Source organism: Cynocephalus volans, chromosome 1 (genome assembly GCF_027409185.1).
Source record: "Cynocephalus volans isolate mCynVol1 chromosome 1, mCynVol1.pri, whole genome shotgun sequence".
NCBI lineage: Eukaryota > Metazoa > Chordata > Mammalia > Dermoptera > Cynocephalidae > Cynocephalus > Cynocephalus volans.
In genome coordinates, this window is record NC_084460.1 from 85,832,291 (window position 1) to 85,852,245 (window position 19,955).

Sequence of the window (19,955 nt, forward strand, 5' to 3'; positions counted from 1 at the left end):
GGAAAATTACAATTGTAATTTGTAATACACATACCTAACACTATGCTCAGTTGGGTATTATCCTTTTTCAATAACAGATCCTATGGTCAAGGACCAGGAGGTGGCCTATGAGGTACAAAGAATATATCTAGACTTGGGGGAGGAGGAGGGCTCCTGGCATAGATCTTCCAAAATCCTTGGAATTTCCTTAGTGTAAAACTATCTTTGTTATGCTAATGAGGTGACTCTTGGGGGAGGGGGCCTAGATAGCTTCAGGATGGGGGCTGGTTGCCAGAAAAACCAACCACATGGTTAGAGGGCTGGAATTTCAGCCTCAGAGGAGGGGACGCTGGAGATTTTATGTAATGAAACACTGATTTTAAAAAAACTCAGGACCAGCAAGGCTGGGGGAAGCTTCCTGATTGGTGAACACAGTAATGTGCTGGGAAGATGACATACCTGAATTTTGCACCAGAAGAAGGTGGAAGTTCTGTTCCCTTCCTCTTCACCCCCACATCCCTTCTTTCTCTCAGACCTTATCTCTTCCACATGGCTGTTCCTGAGTTGTGTCTTTTTAATAAAACAAGTAAAGCATTTCAGTGAGTTCTGAGAATCATTCTAGCAAATTGATCAAACCTGACTCTGAGTTGTGGGAACCCTCAAATGTATAATCAAGTCAGACATAAGTGCAAGTAGCCTGGGGACTCCACTTGCAGCTGGTGTCTGAAGTAAGGGCAATCTTCCTGGGGACCTTGCCCTTTAACTTGCCATATCTGAAAATAACTCCAGGTAGTTAGAGTCAGAATTGACCTGAGTTGTAGGATATCAGAGAATCGTTGCTAGAACAGACATATTTCTTTTTAAAAAATTTTTTAGTACACAGACATATTTTTTCTTTTAATTTTTTTATTGTGCTAAAATATACATAATATAACATTTACCCTTCTAACCTTTTTTTCTTTTTATACTTCTTATTGAAAAATAGCAGTAAAGAAAACATATATAAACTTAGAAGTACAACTTAGAAGTAAACTGCTCAATTAGATTTCACAAACTGAACACAAAGAAAAGAACATTTCTGTAAAAGAAACCAAGACATAGTAATAAAAATGGGAGTGAGAGAGGTTAATTCCTTTCCCATGTATATATACGTACCTACTCTATAATGTACCAATTCCAAAAATGGGTTCATGGAAGACATTCTAAGGGGTATTTGTGTTATTGTTAAAAAGGTTTTGTAATAATAATAATCTTGGGACTTACTGAATTAAAGCTAGTCAAACAGGTTTATCAACTAAGGAGATTTTCACAAATTCAGATGCCAGGGCCTAAAGCCTGAACATTCTCAAGTCAGGAAAGAAATGGAGAAAATACTTTTTTAAAAAAATTTTATTTATTTTTTATTGGTTATGAATATTCATGATACAAAGCTGATTGTCACCCCTCGTGCCCAAGATGTGAAGGCCAGATCCATACCGGGAGCATGCCCATTACCACAAATTGCAATTGTACCCAATGCCCCCACCCAATTACCCCCATCTCCTCCCCTTCCCCTGCTACTCCACTTTGTATCCCAAGGTACGTTCTCTCCCTCTGCAAGTGCAACGCACCACTATGGTCTTTCTTTCCTTCCTTCTTTCTCTCTTAGACAATAGCCAAGCTATGGAAGAAAATACTTCTTGCTCGTTCTATATATGTAATTTAAAATTATGGTTGTTAAAATATACATAACAAAATTTACAATTTTAAATCATTGGTTTACAGTTCAGTGGTATCAACAGTCACAATGTTGGGCAACCATCACCACTATCCATGCCCAGAACTTGTTCATCCCAAACAGAAACTCTGTATCCATTAAATAACTTTCCCTCTCCCCATAGTCCCTGATAACCTCTATTCTCCTTTCGGTCTCCGTAAATTTACCTAATGTAGGTACCTCATGTAAGTGCAATCATACAATATTTGGCCTTTTGTGTCTGGCTAATTTCACTCAACATAACATTTTCATGGTTCATTCATGTTATAGAATGTATCAGCACTTCATTCCTTTTTAAGGCAGAATATTATCCCGTTGTATGTTTGTTCCACATTTGTTTATCCATCCATTTGTTGACAGACATTTGAGTTTCCACCTTTTGCTATTTAAATAACGCTGCTATGAACTGTGGTGTAGAAGTATCTGCATTGTTAAACATTTTCACATATCTATCCTCATGTATTTTTGTGGCATAAATAAACTTTTGGAGGCACTTTACAATTTAGAGGTCAAATAGAAATTAATGATAACATACATTTTAAAGAATCCAATGTTTTATTATCAGGAGTAATATTTGTTCATGCTGAAGATTCAGGGATAAAGTAATGGACAAAAAACTGAAATATAATCAACACTACAAAGATATATCCTAAGTATATAGGAATATTGTCCTAATATTGTTCTAATTAGTAGAAAAATATAAACGATGGAATTACATTAATTACTTTGTGCTTAATCTTTCTTAATGTAATTTTAATATTAAATACATAGAAAATGCTTATACTTATTTAAAGACTATGCCTTTTTCTTTAGCAACTAAAACATGCTTATCCTTGGTTAATCAGAATTAGTTTCAAAAGAAAACTTCTTATAGGTAAGTATGGCATTTAGTGCATTAGACCCATACTCTTACTGGACTGGCTGCTTGATGATCTCTCTCGTTCTTTCGTGATTTCCATTTCAATTTTGGCTTTGATTTTCTCCCAGTCTATTTGAAGCTGCAACAGAAGAAGACACACGCTAATACAAGGGTACTTCAAAGAGTTCATGGAAAGATAAGTAACCAATGGTAAAAATAAATAGAAAGTATGACTTCCAAAACATTAGAGAAAAAGAGGGCATCAAAAAAAAAAAAACTTTAACAAGAAGAAGTACTAAAAAAAAAATGAAATAGCTTTAATAATAAGACCAAACAGATAATTATATAATAAAAAGCAAAGACTCACTGTGATTCAAAATCTAGTTGCAGCTATTTATAAAAGGCGCATCTAAACAGTTCCATGGAGGCTTAGGATTCTGCATAGGTGCTCAGGACAAGGCTGGGGAGAAAGTAGCCTACTCTCCTCCAAACAAGAGGAAAAATGGACATAACTCTGGCCACCAAGCCATGTTTGAAACAGACTAGTTCTTCAGACCTTAGATACTGAGTTTTCCATAGAAGCCTAGCTGTGAGGAAAGATTGGGGAACATTACCTTCCCCTGAGCATATTCTGCAAAAGTGAGTCCCTTTCAACAACTCTTAAAGTGAGACAGAGCCATGTAGTCTTTAAGACAACGATGAAAAGATTTTTTTTTTTAGAGGAAACAGAGGGAAAGCTAGCCTTAGAGACACATAAAAAGTATAAATGAAAAGTGATAACATTTTTGTTTGCTTTCCTTCTATCTGCGATGCAGTCTCCCCTCCCCTAGCCCTGCCCCATCCCACTCTTAAGTTCATTAGATTTGATGCTAGCAATGGACTCAGCCCTGAGTTCTATGAGCAATTTCTTTAGGAAAAAAATTCCACCGTTTAACAAAGTTTGGAGATCACTAATTTAGGAATGTGTGTTGTCTCTGAGACAAGACATAGGAAAAACTGGTTCCTAGATTAAACTGTCTGATTTACTATGAAATAAACCCAAACCTCTGAAACTGAGACAAAAGTGAAAAGGTTTTCACCTCCATGCAGGGGAGTTGAATGAAGCAAATAGCATTAAATCAGACTGAGGTACTACTTGCTGCTTGAATAGATTTATCTTGAGTGACAGGTTAATTTAACATTAATAGAACTCCATACTTCCCTTATTTTGTGCTAGAAGTTGATGAAATTAAGTAGTTGGTTCTTTTCTATTCCAATATCCTATATCTAAATTTCTGTGAAGTAGTTTGTGGATATTTTTGGTCTCCTTTTTAAAAATAATAATTCCACTTACTTATCTATAATATATAAAATAGATGAATTAATAGAATTCCTTTTACTCATAGAAGATAACTGTCTGGTACTAACATTGAAAAGCAGAACAAATGTTAGGTTATTTGAAAGCCTAATTTTTCAATTAGGCCAAAACTTGCTATTTTTCAAATGGTAAAATACTCATTTCCATGTCTAACAAAACATTTACAAAGAGGAAGACAAAACTTGATGAATACCTTGGCATTCTTCCAGCCTTAAATTGATTTACATATGCTTCTCAAATCAGTCATAACAAAACCATATATTGATGCTACACTGAACAACTGTTGCCCCAGAAGTCCATCAAATAAATTGATGACATCTATATTAGTTACTTGTTATAATACAAATGAGGGTGTCAGCTGACAGTGATCCTAATGAAAATAAATGTTTCACTTTCACTTTGGCATTTATCCAGTTTTAGAACAGGGTTCTACAGATAATTTAGTCCTTGGATTCAAATACTTTTAATAGTAGGTTTTAGATAAGGATGTTCTCTGACAGCTGTCAAGTGACTTCTACACTAAAAGCCATCCTTTTCAATCATAGGGAGTGAGTGCCAATACTATTTGGCACTTCTTATTCTAATCCCTAGTCAATTTCTATTCACATAGAAGCAGTTTCAAAATCATACCAAATGGCTCTCCATCCTTTACCCCATCTCTTATTCTCAGCTGAAAATCAGCTTCCTACTTTACGGAGAACATAGTGCCCATCAGGCATGAATTCACTTAATTTCCCTTCCTTATACTCACAAACTTACCTATACCTGTACCCATCCTTCTCTTTCCCTTCTGTCTCAGGCCAACCTCCTCACATATATCCCTGATCCCATCTTCTTTGACTCCTGTAGGACATCAGCCTTCAGGTATTACTCATAATACCTTCTTTCTCCTGACTGACTCCTTCTCATTGTCTTTGCCTCTCTGCTGTCTCCCTGACAGCTACCACCCTCATTCTTCTTTTCATTCGTGATTCCCATTCTCTCCCTAGACCACTGTAATGATTGTGTTCCCACTACACTTCAGAAACTTTTCACTAAAGCCATCATCAGCTGTTTTCAGTCTTTATCTTGTATACCTTTTCAGAATGATTCAATTATTCATTCAACAAATATTTAGTGATTAGTATATGCCAAAGATTTCCTAAGTACAAGGATTCAGCAATGAACAAAAAAAATTAACTGTGTTCATAAAGAGATAATAAAGACAGATAACAGTAGAAGAAAGGTATAAACAAAAATAAGAATAGATATAGTATGTCAGAAGCAGTAAAGGTTTTGAAAATAGGGAAGGGAGATAGTGAGTACCAGGGGTAGAGTAGGAGGTTGCACTGTCATCAATTTACTTGATGAACTTCTGGTTGTATTTCAGATAGGGTGATCAGAGAAGCTGATGTCTCTGAAAAGGTGATATGAAGACCTCCTGAGTGAACCTAGGTATGTATCTGGGTTCTACAGATTGAAAGTTCCCCCACACTCAATGAAGCTTAATCCCCACTGTAACTGTTGAGGGTGGGAAATACTATTATGGTAATTGAAAGGTGGGGCTTTGAAGAGTTGATTAGATTGTGAGGACTGTGCCCTAGGAAATGGATTAATAAATTGATGGTTTAATGGTGGTCATCAGCATGGTTCTGAGGGCTTTGAAAGGAAAGCACATGAGATTCTCTCTCGCTCCACTTCTGCCATTTTGCCATGTGATACCCTGTGTTGGCTGTAGTCAACACCAGGAAAAGGGCCTGACCAGATGTGTTCCTTGGACTTTGGACCTCTCAGCCTCCAAAACTGCAAGCAATAAACTGTATCTTTACAAATTACCCAGTTTCAGGTATTTTGTTATAAGCAACACAAACAGACTAATATACTGGGGAAGAACATGCTGACAGAGGGAAGAGCAAGGCCCTGAGACAGGAGCATTCTCTGGACCTTGTAGACCACTGCTCTTTGAAAAATCTCTCATATTAGACAGTATATATATAATACCACTCTCTTCTGGTTTCTCCTCTCCTTGCTAAATGCTCCTTTCTTTCTCTTTTTTTCCTATATTCTTCCCCTAGACTATGTTGGGGAGGAAATATAATTTCTCCTCAACCCTCATAAGTTTGAAGTTGGGATAGACTCCTGTAATAAAAGATAGATTAAAAAGAGAAAAACAAGCAAGTTTATTAACACATCATGTAGGAGGAACCTCAGTGAAGGCTAACTCAAAGCAATGGCTTAGAACTTTGGCTTATATAGCATCTTCAACAAAGAACAATAAATTTTAGAGAAGTGACAAGACAAATGAAAGCAGTTTCAGGTTTCCAGAGGCAGGAAACTGTGGGAAGGTAAGTATGTGGGAAGAAACTAGTGGAGTAAGATTTGTTTGCAGATTCCTCTGGTAGCATCTCTGAGCTGATAAGAGTTATCCAGTAAAGGAGAATTTATATCCTGTCTTTAGGTGGAAAAGGGGAGGGGAGAGAGAGAGAGCTCTTCCTTTGTTTGCAGCTTCTTAATTACCTAAGTTCAACAATCTTATGTCAAAAAGGCATATTTTGGGGTGACATATTCTGGTTTCCTTCAACAACCTCTTAACTATTAATATTCACCAAAGTTTCAACTATATCTTTCTCACACTTTCCCTAGATCTTATCAACAGATATAGCTTCTACTACACCTAGATGGTCATGATAATAAATTTAGTTGTCTAGCCCTGATTTCTCCTTTGTCAATATCCTTTGGTGTTCACATTTATATTTCTAACTGCGTGAACACCCCACTGACATTTCAAACTAAAAAAAAAAAAAAAAAGTATATTTTCATGTATTCAAACACAAAGGTCCAAAACTTATATATTTTCATGTATTCTTTTTCTAGATTAATGGCATCTCCATCTGCCAGTTGCCTACATTAGAAATGTTGAAGTTATTCTCCAATGCCTTGCCTACCACCCCCAACCACAATTGTTCTCTTAATTTTACTGTTGAGTTCCTTCTTACATTAATTTTACCCTTTCTGTGTCCTTGTGGGACTATTATAGTAACTTCCCAACTGGTCTCCTACTCACCACCCACTAATCTACCTTTTACATCCAAAGTTATCTTTCAAGTCATTCTCTTGATTACAAACCTCCAAGTCTTCTCATTGCCTTCATCATGAAGCTTATTCTCTTAACACAGACCCTTCGACGTCTGGTTCTAACCAGTATTCCAACCACCCAGGACTCAAAGCAATCACTCAGGATTCCACCCCACTCTTTTAAGACTTCATACATTTGCTCTTATTATCATATTCTTTAACTGACTGATAATTTTGTCAAATCTTAAGTTTCCATTATTTTTAGGAATTGGGATTTTAAACGGGAAAAATGATCATGTTACTGCCTGTCAATGGCTTCCCATTATTTAATCTGTCCTATGAAACCCTCAAGTCAATCTCCTTGTTGCTTTTATTCTGTTCCACTTGAGGAACAGTTAGCTCAGTTGGTTAGAACACGCCCTTATAACACCAAGGACATGGTTTCAGACCCCAGAACCGGCCAGCCACCAAAAAAAAAAAAAAAAAATCTGTTCCACTTGAGAGCCTTCCCGCTGCCTGGAACATGTGCACGCCCTTGCTCCACCCCAACCCCAGTCAGCTTCTACTATTCATCCTTTAGAGCTCAGCTCAAATACCATTTGCTCTGCTTAGAAAAGTCTCTGCTGACTCCCCGACCCTAGATCAGGTTCCCCATTCATAAAGTCTCATGGCACCACATAAACTTCCTTCAAGGCAATTATCACAATCGAAATCACATCTGTTTGAATATAAACTTCATGATGCCAGGACCAGTGTTTGTCACCTTTATTATCATATCCCAAGAACCAAGGAGAGAACATTGTCCACAGGAGGCACTCAATAAATACTGAATGGGGTAAATAATTACCCAGCAAATGAGTTATCATTTCACAATTTCTCACTATTATAACGCCTTAAAACCTGCAAGTCAGCTTAGATAGCAGCTATGCCTGAAGTGGTTTGTCTTAACTAGAGTGCTGACTCTTCTGGATCTTCTTCAAAATTCTATACGTTCTGAAATTCTGCTCCTGAGTTTGATTTTTTAAACTCTTTTTCTTTTTCCTAGCTCAATGTCTTAAGTACTTCTTGAATCTTCTTGCACAGAGTATGTATTCAATAAATTGAATGTATTCCTTGACAGGATTTTATTTGCCAGATTTACAATTTATTTTACAAATATTTACTGAACACCATTGTAGATCAAATACAATGATTCTAAATAATAGGGTTCCTAGAAGATAGTACATCTTGAATGAATCCCAGATTTCCACATTTTAAATTAGAAATGCCCATAATAACATTTCAGGGCTCATAAACATGAATATATGTCAAACCTCTCACTTCTTCCGTTATAATTGGTAGATTCCATTCACTTATAAACTTTCACATAGCATGTATCACGAGCCCACCAGAATTCACCAGAAATCTAGAATAAATTCCTCAATGTCATTTTTAAATGATCCTTTTCTATTCAAATTTTAGTTCTGAAATGAAGGATTTATATAATCACAACTTTTGCAAAGACAGATAAGTACGGATGATAGATTGTGACTAGATTATAGACCTAAATAAAGCCAAAAGATCAGCAAGTAGCACAGGTATTCTCAAAAGCTATTCTCCTAGGGTTAAATTTTATCTCAATACTGGGAAATTTTTAAGTCAAAAATAGTTTTCATCTTAAAATACTGCTTTAAAATTTTTAGTTAACTTCCAAATGACATTTATGAAGAAAAAAAGTAGAAAACTAGAACATAGTGCATAGGGATTCAAAGTAACCTAGACGATTTCAGGATGAAAAGAAAACAAAGTATCTAAAAAGCCATGTTCTGGTTATTCCACTTTGGAAATTCCTGCTACTCTTATAAAACTGAAGTATTACATTTTGGTAGCAGTTGAGTACATATATGATGAAAAAGAAAATAAGAATGTTAAGTTTTTACTATCTAAAATATAATTTCCTATAGGGTAAGGAACATATTTTCTACGTTCTCAAAAGTACCTCATGTGAAAATATTGAAAAAATATTGATGATGATGACGAGGAGGAAGCAGAGTAGCATTAACCTGCTTAAAAATTATACAGTAAAATAAATTTAAGGTGGATGCTCAGTTTTAACATATGACCATATTTTCAAAACTGTGACAATGGGCCGAGCCCGTGGTGCACTCGGGAGAGTGCGGCGCTGGGAGTGCGGCAACGCTCCCGCCGCAGGTTCGGATCCTATATAGGAATGGCCGGTGCACTCACTGGCTGAGGGCCGGTCACGAAAAAGACAAAAAAAAAAAAAAAAAAAAAAACTGTGACAAAAAAGATCAGGTGATCTGGTGATTCTCTGGGCTGCTTGGCACTGTATTGGTGGTGGCTGCTGTCACGTTCTATGAATTAGGGCATAGCCTTACAGATCCCAGGGATACTGGGTTTTTCCTAGTGGTAGAGCAAGCCCTCATAGCCCAAATTCCCAGGATTCACTTCAGTACTTAGCAGTCTCCTACTGAAAACGAAAAAAAGTTTGTGGCACTTCTATAAAATACATTTCCTTTCTACCACAAAACCCACAACTTGTAGATCTCCTGGATCCAGAGGTTGAAGTTGCACTACTAAACTTTAAGAATGGCTCCAAAGGTCTCCCTACTCTGAAAACTGTTCTGCAGTCCAAAAATGTAGGTCATGACACCCAGTATTCTAAACATAAATGGATAATGTTAGCTTTAGCAGAAATTGTAGGTGCCTTCTCCCTCCCTTTTCTCCTCTTCCCAAGGTTCCTTTAACCTGCTGATAGAGTTTGGATATGATAGAGTTGGCCCCCCACAAAACTCATGTGGAAATCTGATCCCCAATGTGGCAGTATTGGGAGCTGTATGAGTCTTGGGAGCAGATCCTTCATGAATGGATTAATGCTCTCACTGGGGGGTGGGGATAGTAAGTTCTTCCTTAGTTCCCACGAGAGCTTGTTGTTTCAAAGACCCTGGCACCTCCTGTCTCTCTCTCTCTTGCTTCCTCTTGGCATGTGATCTGCTTGTACCCGCTGGCTGCCTGCCATTTTCTGCCATGAGTAGAAGTAGCCTGAGATCCATGCCAGATGCAGCTTTCCCAGAATTGTAAGCCAAATAAACCTCTTTTCTTTATAAATCACCCAGTCTCAGACATTCTGTTATAGCAACAAGAAATAGACTAATACACCTGCCCTGCCCATAGATGGATCAGAACATTCAGTTTCATTCTGTCCCTAGGAGTACTTCCACATAGTCTATGTATTCATCCTTTTCTGTTGCTTATAACAAAATATCTGGAACTGGATGATTTATAAAGAAAATGAAATTTATTGCTCAGAGTTTCTGAAGCTGGGAAGTCCAAGGTCCCTCTGGTGGTGGCAACAAGGACCCAGAGGTCTCACACTGCAAGATGGTGGAAGCAGAAAGAGCAGAGAGAATAACCTCTTCATCCCTCCTTTTAAAGCCTTTAGAACCATGCCCCTCACCACCATTATTAATCCATTCACTACAGCATGGTCTTACAATCTAATCACCTCTTCAAGGCCCCACCATTTAATTTCCAGAACAGGATTTCCCACCCTCTTAACAGTCACAGTGAGGACCAACTTTTTAATACATAAAACTTGGGGGACACGATTCAAGCGTCAGTGAGTTTTGGGGTGACATAATCTAATCCACTATAGTCTATAAGCTCCTAGCTCAGAATGAGATCTTATAACATTTTTTGAATAAATGAGTAAAAGGCTAAAGAAATGGTTCACAGGACCATAAGCAATGTTAGTCCTGCCTTGACATTACAGCTCTTGGGAGTCAAGCCTCTTTGTCTACATGGCTAGAGAGGGTGAGCTCTATTTCTGCTGTCTGAGCCTAGAGGGATCTGGGTAAGTGGCCACAATCAGTTATGCTCTAGGTACTGGGACAAATAGTACCTATAATCCTTGTGGACTGATATGTACTGGAATGACTTTCTTCTAATTGGAATGATAAAATCAGAGATTCTGGTAGGAGTTTGGGAGTCAAAGGTTGAGCATTCTCTGAAAGTGAAGTCTACCTAGGCAAGGTAGCTCTGTGAGGTACAATCTAGCTCCCTAGAATTCTACAAAGTGACAAAGTATGCCTTTTCTGGCCAGTGCACTCTCTGCTTATATACAAGGGGTCTTCAAAAAGTTCATGAAAATATTTGCATTATCTTTTAATTCTAGCTTTCCATAAACTCTTTGAAGAACACTTGTATTTCCCCTAAAGCAGAAGGGGCAGCTGGTGGAAGACAAAATTCAGGAGACAGAAGCTTTTATCACAGCCATCTGTATTATTTATCTAAAAAAATCAAATAGTATCCAAACTTAATACAAATTGAATAGTATGAAACCAGACTCAAATTAATCAAAACATAAAGATTCCAGAAAAAGGTTTAGTACAATTATCATATAGTCAAAATAAGTCTACAACATCGTAAGGCAAAAAGTAATTCTTTTAGAGAGTATGGCATGAATCATTCAATTTTTGTCTCATTAAAATGAATATTATGTATACTTATAAAGCATATACATTATTATCAAATACTATATAATACTTACTTCTTCTGCATACTGCAAGTACCGTTTATTAGTTTCCTGTTTACCAAATGTTTCCAAAAATTTTTGACGGTAAGCAAGAACTGTATCAACATGTGTTTTGTATTTTACAGCCAATTCCAGAGCCCTGTAATGAGTAATAAAAACAGATTATCAGCATTGCTTATGTCAGACAGTAGAGTTTTGGAGTGAGGGGGAAGGACAAATGGTTGTTCCTTCTGTTTATCCTGCAAAGTGAAGGTCATTTTCTACCTTATCCATCTTGTTAATGCCTGTTTATATTTCAAAGCCCAGATCAAACATGACTTCTCCGACCAGTTCCCCTTTAGAAATAAATGACTATTATCTTATCTATGCTCCATAGCATTTATACATACTATTATTACAGCACTTCTTTTTTTTTTTTTTTTTTTTTTCCGTGACCGGCGCTCAGCCAGGGAGTGCACCGGTCATTCCTATATAGGATCCGAACCCGCGGCAGGAGCGTCGCCGCGCTGCTAGCGCAGCACGCTACCGAGTGCGCCACGGGCTCAGCCCGTATTACAGCACTTCTTACAGTGTATTACAATTATTATTTATGAGTCTGGATCCTCCAGTATCCTGTATATTTACTGAAGGAAGATCTGGGTTTCATTTTTCTTTGGTGAGTACTACAGAGTGCATGTGTGGTAAATGTTCATTGAAAATCTTTTTGAAATCATCATAAAATTCAGGTGAATGAATTTCCCTACAATGTATGGGGTTTAACTATCTTGACCATTTTTATAAGTTAATAATGGATTTATAGAATTAAAAAATGACATCCTTATACTACAGCAAATTAAAAATCTTATGCAAATAAATTGAGGTTGAGAAAAGTCTGACAAAATGCCTTTTGCCATTTGAGTCTTAGAAAATGTTACTACCATCTAAATTTTATAATACAGTCAACTAAATTATTATATAATCTATGCAACTAAGTTATTTTTAAAAGTATTTTATTTAAATAGCAGATGAGAATTATACGAATTGCTAAAAACAGTGGTATAACACCAAAGACACAAAATCTATACACTGATGATAATCTGCAGGGAAATAAAAAGATTAATCCTCAATTCCAGGTTTACTTTCACATGTAGATTTTGCACAGCACCTCAGCCAATCCAATCCTGTGCATAACTCATATTAGCTGAATCAGGAACAAACAGGTGCATTATAGCTCTCTTACAATGTTCACTCTAATCTCATTTCAAAGTATGGATAACAGTCATCCTAATAGTCAAAAGTACATTATTTCTCAAGTTCTCTTGCTTTCTGATATGACATATGACTTATGAATAGTCCAATCATGATTTATTAGAGCCAACTATTACAAATTTTCTGTTTTAGACAAAGCTGACTACTAACTAGATTTTTTGCAGCTTGTGACTCTTCAGTAGGAAAATCTGGTTCATTCTTAGCAAGCATTGGTTTGCCATACTATTGACCATACTATAAGAGAAGGAGACCTTGATAGTGCAAAACTGGAAGTGTTCTAAATGAGGAATACATCAGCACCTACTCTGGGTTGGGGCTTTTCAAAAATTCCAAATGTAGAAAGAATGGAATATGATATCTAATCCTGCATTTAGATGCTAGATCCATTATCCACCTATCTATTATTTTCATTATGTACTAATTATCTAATGGCTAAAGGTAAACATTACAATAATATGTGTTCAACTCCGTTCCCCACAGATATGTACAATCAACTATGCTACAATAATAAAAAAATAAAGAAAGAAGAAGAAAAAATGATATGTGCTGTTTTCTAAAAGCATACACTGGGTAAAAAAATGTGTCCTTACCACATTTAGGAGGGAACTTACTCCAAATTATATAAGGGTTTTGGGAACAGAATGTCTCTAGTTTTAAAACTGTTATTTGGCAACCAAACAAATGTGACATTAGATTCTAGGGCTGGAATAAATTCATTTTAAATAGAAGGAAGTTATATAAAAAGATGGTGTAACTTCAAAATGCGATCTTTTGCATAACTTGAATGAAGCAAAATTATTTTGTATAACTGGTATAAGTTTATAAATTTTTTTAAAATTAATAATTACATAAAGGATCAATATGCATATTTGGAACTTCTAGGTTCTACCTCTCTTAACTTCAGTTTTTGAGAGCAGATTACCACCAAATGTCCAAAGTGGATATGAAGCAGATAACTTGCTTACCTACAACTCTTCAAGAGCTGCATCTTATTAGGTTACAGGCAATTTTCAAATACAAATATGAAAGATAGAAGCACAAACCAGCGAGACTGTGCTTCTCAAATGGAATAGCACATATAAACAAAATAAAATTTCTTCCCTCCTAGAGGATTTAAACAAATATAGAAATTCAGGGATCTTAAAGACAATCTAATATGAGGAATCTTCAAAAAGTCCCTGGAAAGATGCATATTATCTTTTAATTCTATTTTTCCATGAACTTTTTGAAGAACCCTAACATATTTATCATCCAATACTTAAATTTTATCCTTGAATGATAGAACTAGAATATCATTACTTTGTAACCCCTAATCATCAATGGCTGCTAACATCACAAAAACACAGACACCCAGTTATTATGGAAATATATACAATACCACCTATGATGAAGCCTTATCAAAAAAAAAAACCCTAAATCTAATCAAGTTTCTAGATTCAACAACCAGTTTGCAGCTAATTCAGGGGACAGAGGAACATGTTAAATGATACCACAAAGATGTAATCAATAGACTATGGAAAATTCTATAGCCCCAGTTTCTTCAATGGGAGATTGCAAGAAAACACAAAAAAGAAACAGGAGAACCTATAGATGAAAAGAAACTTAAGGACATATTAACTAATCACAATGTGTGGATCTTTTGGATCCTGATTCAAACAAACCACAAAACAAAACATTTACAAGATAAACAAAAATAAGAACACTGAATATAATTACTGTTCACTTTTTAAGGTACAATCATGGTATTATGGCTATGTTTAAAAAAACTTTTAGAGATACATACTGAAATATAAATAAAATGATATGGTGTTTGGGGTCTGTTTTAAAATAAATGGTAGGGGAAGGGTGGGGGAGGGGTAGAGGTTGTCCACAAATTGATAATTGTTGCATCTGAGTGATACCCATGGAGATTCATTACACTATTCTGTCTACTTTTGTGTGTGTTTAAAATTTTCCATAATAAACACTTCTAAAAATTCAGTCTTTTTGGTTCCTCCTGATTTCTTTTGCTGAATCTTCTTCTTAAACCAAATCCTTAAACACTGGTATTCAGCAGAGATCTGCCTGCTGCCCTCTTTTCTTTCCATACTTTAAGTTCTTGTAGTTAAACTTAGCCATACTCACAGCCTTGACTATTCTCTATAAGCTAATTCCCTCAGTGGCTTTCCCTCAATGTCTAGAATCTCTCCTGAATTTCATATTCATATATATATATCCCACTCTGTGCAGGGCCTCATGAACTAGATATACAAAGGCAATTAAAATTAAATAAATCCAAATTGCTGGACAGCTCAACTACTACCCCATACCCCGCCCCTGCCCGCCCCCCCAAAAAAATCTACCATCCAGTGTAGTTTTGGTCTGCACACATACCAAAAGTGGGCTTACCCTGCTGCTAAAGTATACAAACACATTCAAGCGCTGCCAGCCTTTCCTGATACATACACAATACCTAAACATTAAACAAAACAAAGCAAAACAAAACAAAACACTGTCTGATAATACAAGCCAGTTCTGGAAAACCTAGTTTATGAGAATGATCACCTACTCAGTCCTAGCAGAAAACAGAAATATATGTGGGGGAAAAAAAAAAAAAAAAGTACACCATCTACGTAGATAGCTATGCAAGCAGTCAATTAATTAATCACTCAATCACACAACTTTATCATTCATCCTATACTTGAACATCTTTGCAGATGAAGATTATTCTACCCTATAAGCAGGCTATTCCTTGGATTATGCTATTAAAAACTGATTCTTAGATTGAATCCAAATATATATTCTTACTTGTACCAGTGTATCTTGGCCATACCATTTAGAGTTGTACAATCATAATTGTCGTCATGGACATTGTTGGTTTTGTTCATTGCTGTATCTCCAGTGCCTAAAACTTGGCATACTGAAGGCAATCAATAAATATTTAAAGAATGAATAATAGGTGTCATTTATTGAAGGATTATTATGTGGCAGGCAGTATGCTGAGAGATTTTCACACACTATTTTATTTAATCCTGACAACAAATGTGAGGTTGTTGTTGTTATCATCATTTTAAACATTAGGGAAGTAGGCTTATAGAGAGCCTCAGTAATTTGTCCAAGACCACTAAGCTAGTAAGTGTAGAACTAGAATTCAAACCCAGGTCTGATTTGAAAGCCCTCATTTCTAATTACATTTGTCTTCTCCCACTCAACAGTCCTTTCCAACAAGAATTTGAAATGACCAGAACTTTATCACAGACAGTTGATTTTTTTAAAAGCATATCCTCCATGTAATATCTAAATATGCCTAATATGGTAGACACTCAATAGCTGTTCAACACTTGATAATTATTATTACAGAAAAAAATTTTCCAAATGGTTTCACAAATATCTATAATTACATATTTCAGAAATGAAGATAATACCTGTTTCTTAAGAGTTTCTTAGTAGCTATAACTACTTCTGCTGATTATCTGAAACCATTTCTCACCCAATCTTGATATTTGTGCTAAAAGTAATAGGAAACTATGAGTTTCATTGAATTAGGTCTGAGGTCAAGAGTGACATGATCAGATTTCTACTATGAAAAGATCACTATGATTGCAGCATAAAGAATAGGTAGGAAAGGCACAGAGTAGATGCAGGAAGATCAGTGATGGCATTACACAGAAAAACTTGGACCAGCTTAGATGAGGGTGCTGGTAGAGAAGTGGATGAATGACAAAAGGTATTTAGGAGAGAAATGGTTGATAATAGGGAGTGGGGAAGGGGACAAAAATGCCAAAAGTAACTCTTTATGTTTCCAGTTTTGAGCAACTAAAAGGATAAGATAGGTTACCCTGGAAGAGGACAAGGTTTATGAAGGAATAAACATAAATTTGAATTCAAACTTGTGAGATATCCAATGGAAATGTTGAGTAGGCAGTTGGATAAGTGGATTCCGGAAGCAAACATGGGCAGGACAGAGGGCTAGATGAGAGATGCTTATTTGGGAGTCTTAAGTGTACTGATAGTAATCAGAATCCTGGAACTAAACTCTTGGATCTTTATCATCTTATCAAGTAGATTTAGAGGTCTATCAGCAGTTGACCAACCCACTGGTTTATAATTAGATAAAAGTACCCGTGTCTGGCGCCCAGCCTGGTGTGGGGGTGATAACCCTACTGATGTTCACAGAGCTGTCTCATCTGGGCAGGACCCTGAGACCCCACAGGCTTGGGGGGACTGGCAAGGCTGGGGGACAGGGAGCAGCAATCATGAGCCCGTGTGCAGGTGGTAGGGCATGAAGGCCAGGCACTGTGCACCCCTACAATGTGGTCCTCATAGGTGAGGAAACTGAGGCAAAGAGTGATGGGATCTGTAGTTACAGAAGCAGGGTCCATTTGGGTTCCAGCCCAGGACCACACCTGTCACCCTTCTGCCTCAATCCAATACCCTCCCATCCACCAGCCACTCTGGGATCTGTGGAACCTGTGATCCACATCACCTCACTCACTCCCTATGACTTCCTCAAGGATTTGTTGCAGATGGGGAAACTGAGGCAGCCCCCCCCATCACCATCAGTGTCACCTGGTTCTGCCTCAGGCCCAATGAGAGTGGCCAAGTCTACTTCTGGCTGGCTGTTGACCTTGGGCAGTTGCTAACCTCTGAGTGCCTGATCCCTCACATGAGCCATGGAGGATAGTTCCCAGTCCTCTGCCAGGGATTGGAGCCTTGTTCTGGTTCATGCTCTGAAAGGCTTCCTCACCATGGGGGTATGGGAGGTAATGAGTAGCAGAAGGGTCACTTCATAGGTCCTTGGTCTGTGGGATTGTGTGTGGGTGTGTGCAGGTACAGGGCTGGGGGGTGTGGGACTGTGTGGGTGTGGAATGTGGTTTGAATGTGTCTCCTCCAAAATTCATGTGTTGAAACTAATACCCAACATGATGGTATTAGAGTTGGAGCCTTTAAGAGGTGATTAGGCCATGAGGCCCCTCCTCGTGTGAATGGGATGAAGGTCCTTATAAAAGAGGCTTTGCTCAGTGTTGGGCTCACTTGCCCTTCTGCCTTTAGTCATGTAAGGACCCAGGACTCCTCCAGAGACCAGACACCAAATCTGCCAATGCCTTGATCTTGGACCTTCCAGCCTCCACAAGTGTGAGAAATAAGTTTCTGTTCTTTATAAATTAAAAAAAATAAACAAACAAACAAAACAAAACAAAATATACACTCATACACACACACATACACACACACACACACCCACACAATTTGGATAAAAGCAAAAAGCACAGGAAAAGGAGATGCCCCGTAGACAGAAAGCATGAAGTAGCAACCAGGATTCATTCTCTTTCCTCATTACATCCTCTTTGTCCCTCTTATTTTTCCTCTCCCTGAGATCTAATAATCTTAAGGCAGGGTTACTTGCTGAGAATTGGGTGGAAAGTTGGGGAGACAGTGGGGGTGTTCCAGGAGCAGGATTACAGGATATTAAGCAAGGTTTGAAGTCTCAACAGAGAATAAGTATGGTCACATAACATAAGCCTCAAAGGACTGGAGATTTTATAAAATAGGGAAATAAAGATGAAGGAGGTGAAACAACATCCCACTGATTCCACTCACATCCAGATCCTAAGGAATGCGGAGTTGGAGAGAATAAATTGACTCCATTTGAGAGGACTGATAGACAGGCAGTATTCTCTGGTAAGAGGTAAGTTTCACTTAGATCAGGAAGTACAAGAAATGTTCAGAGGGTTATATTATAGGCTATCAGAGACAAATTTCCTCATTCTTCCTGCCATGACACTTACTTACTCAGTGCATGTATTTACAGTCAATAAATGTTTGAAGAGGAGGAGCACTGTAAAATGAGTACTGCATAAAGATTAAGAACATGAGTTTAAGTACCTAGTATGTATAGATAACATAAAATGTTTCTGTCCTTCAAAAAGTATATAATCTGAAAAAGGAAAGATGTCAAAAACATCTGTAAAGATAAATAAAGAGATAAGCAGCAATCCAATAAAACAACACTTATATAAGCAATGGTACTATCAGTACATGTTGAATTGCTTGGTGATAAACTGAGCTCCTCTTTGATATTAGAAGACTTGGGTTCAAATCCTAGATCTTCCACTTACTTATAAGTAAGCCTTAATTTCCTCAACTGTAAAATGGGGATGGGGAATACCTAATGTCATAGAGTTGCTGAGATAACCTAATGAGAAGATATACAGAAAGTATTTAGCAAAATTAATTCCTGGCACACCATAAGCACTCAGTAAGTGGAGGCTTTACTATATTAATGACAATAAAATGAAATTCCTAATTTGGTTTTAAGCTTTTTAAGATAAGGAACAGTAAAAAAAATTTTTTGTTATATTATACAGTGTTCAGAGTGCCATATGAATAGTATGTCTACGATTAATCAACATATTTTCTAAAAAACATTGGCTGTAAGAATGCTGTAAACACTATTCTTCCCTATTTCTCAAAGAACTCTGTTAGCTTGATGATGGTATATATAATTTTGTCTTAGTTATTTAATATAGTTTTAAAAATATTAGTCATACTCTACCTTTTTCCAAATTAGTTACCTCAAACTTTATAAATTATGAATAAACTGGGGATAAGAACAATGATCTATTCATTTTTGTAGAACCAAAAACATGTTTCATGATCCTTTATACAGCTAAGTAATGACAATGAATTTGTGTAAATAAAGAATAGAAACAGAGTGGCTGAATTATACCAATAATATAGATCATTAGGGCATAAATTAAACAGACTGCAATATATTAATCACAAAATTAACCATCTGCCATTTTTGTTACTTCTATTCAAGGAAAAGATAAAGAAAGGATATATATAAAAATTCTAATCTAAGGAAGTTATAAGTGAAGGGCCTTATAATTGAGCCCAGAGAGAAACAAAGATCATGAAAGACATTTCAAACCTAGAAGAGTATGCCAATTTCATAACACAGCAACTTGAGGAGTATTTGTGCACTGCAATTTTGTTCACTCAGAGACACATACCAGAGGGAACGAGCAGGAGGAATCTAATACAGTAGTACCCTCTAATCCAAAGGGATACATTCCAAGACCCCCCGCAGATGCCTGAAACTGCAAATAGCACTGAACTGGAACCTGACTGGAACACGTTTCTGTTCATGTCTTCCACCCACAAATTTAATGCCTTTTCAGCAAAA

At 36.9% G+C, this 19,955-nt stretch overlaps 1 protein-coding gene across 1 annotated transcript in view; it reads right to left on the reverse strand.

Moving 5' to 3' along the window:
- Nucleotides 1–2,473: 2,473 nt before the first annotated feature.
- Nucleotides 2,474–19,955, reverse strand: part of IFT80 (intraflagellar transport 80) — a 105,450-nt gene continuing 87,968 nt past the window's right edge. The window contains exons 17-18 of the mRNA XM_063102998.1: nucleotides 11,555–11,678; nucleotides 2,474–2,733 (exon numbers count right to left, since the gene is read on the reverse strand). Coding sequence (XP_062959068.1) covers nucleotides 2,623–2,733; nucleotides 11,555–11,678 — 235 coding nt within the window. The 3' untranslated portion in view covers nucleotides 2,474–2,622. The remainder of the gene's footprint in view (nucleotides 2,734–11,554; nucleotides 11,679–19,955) is intronic.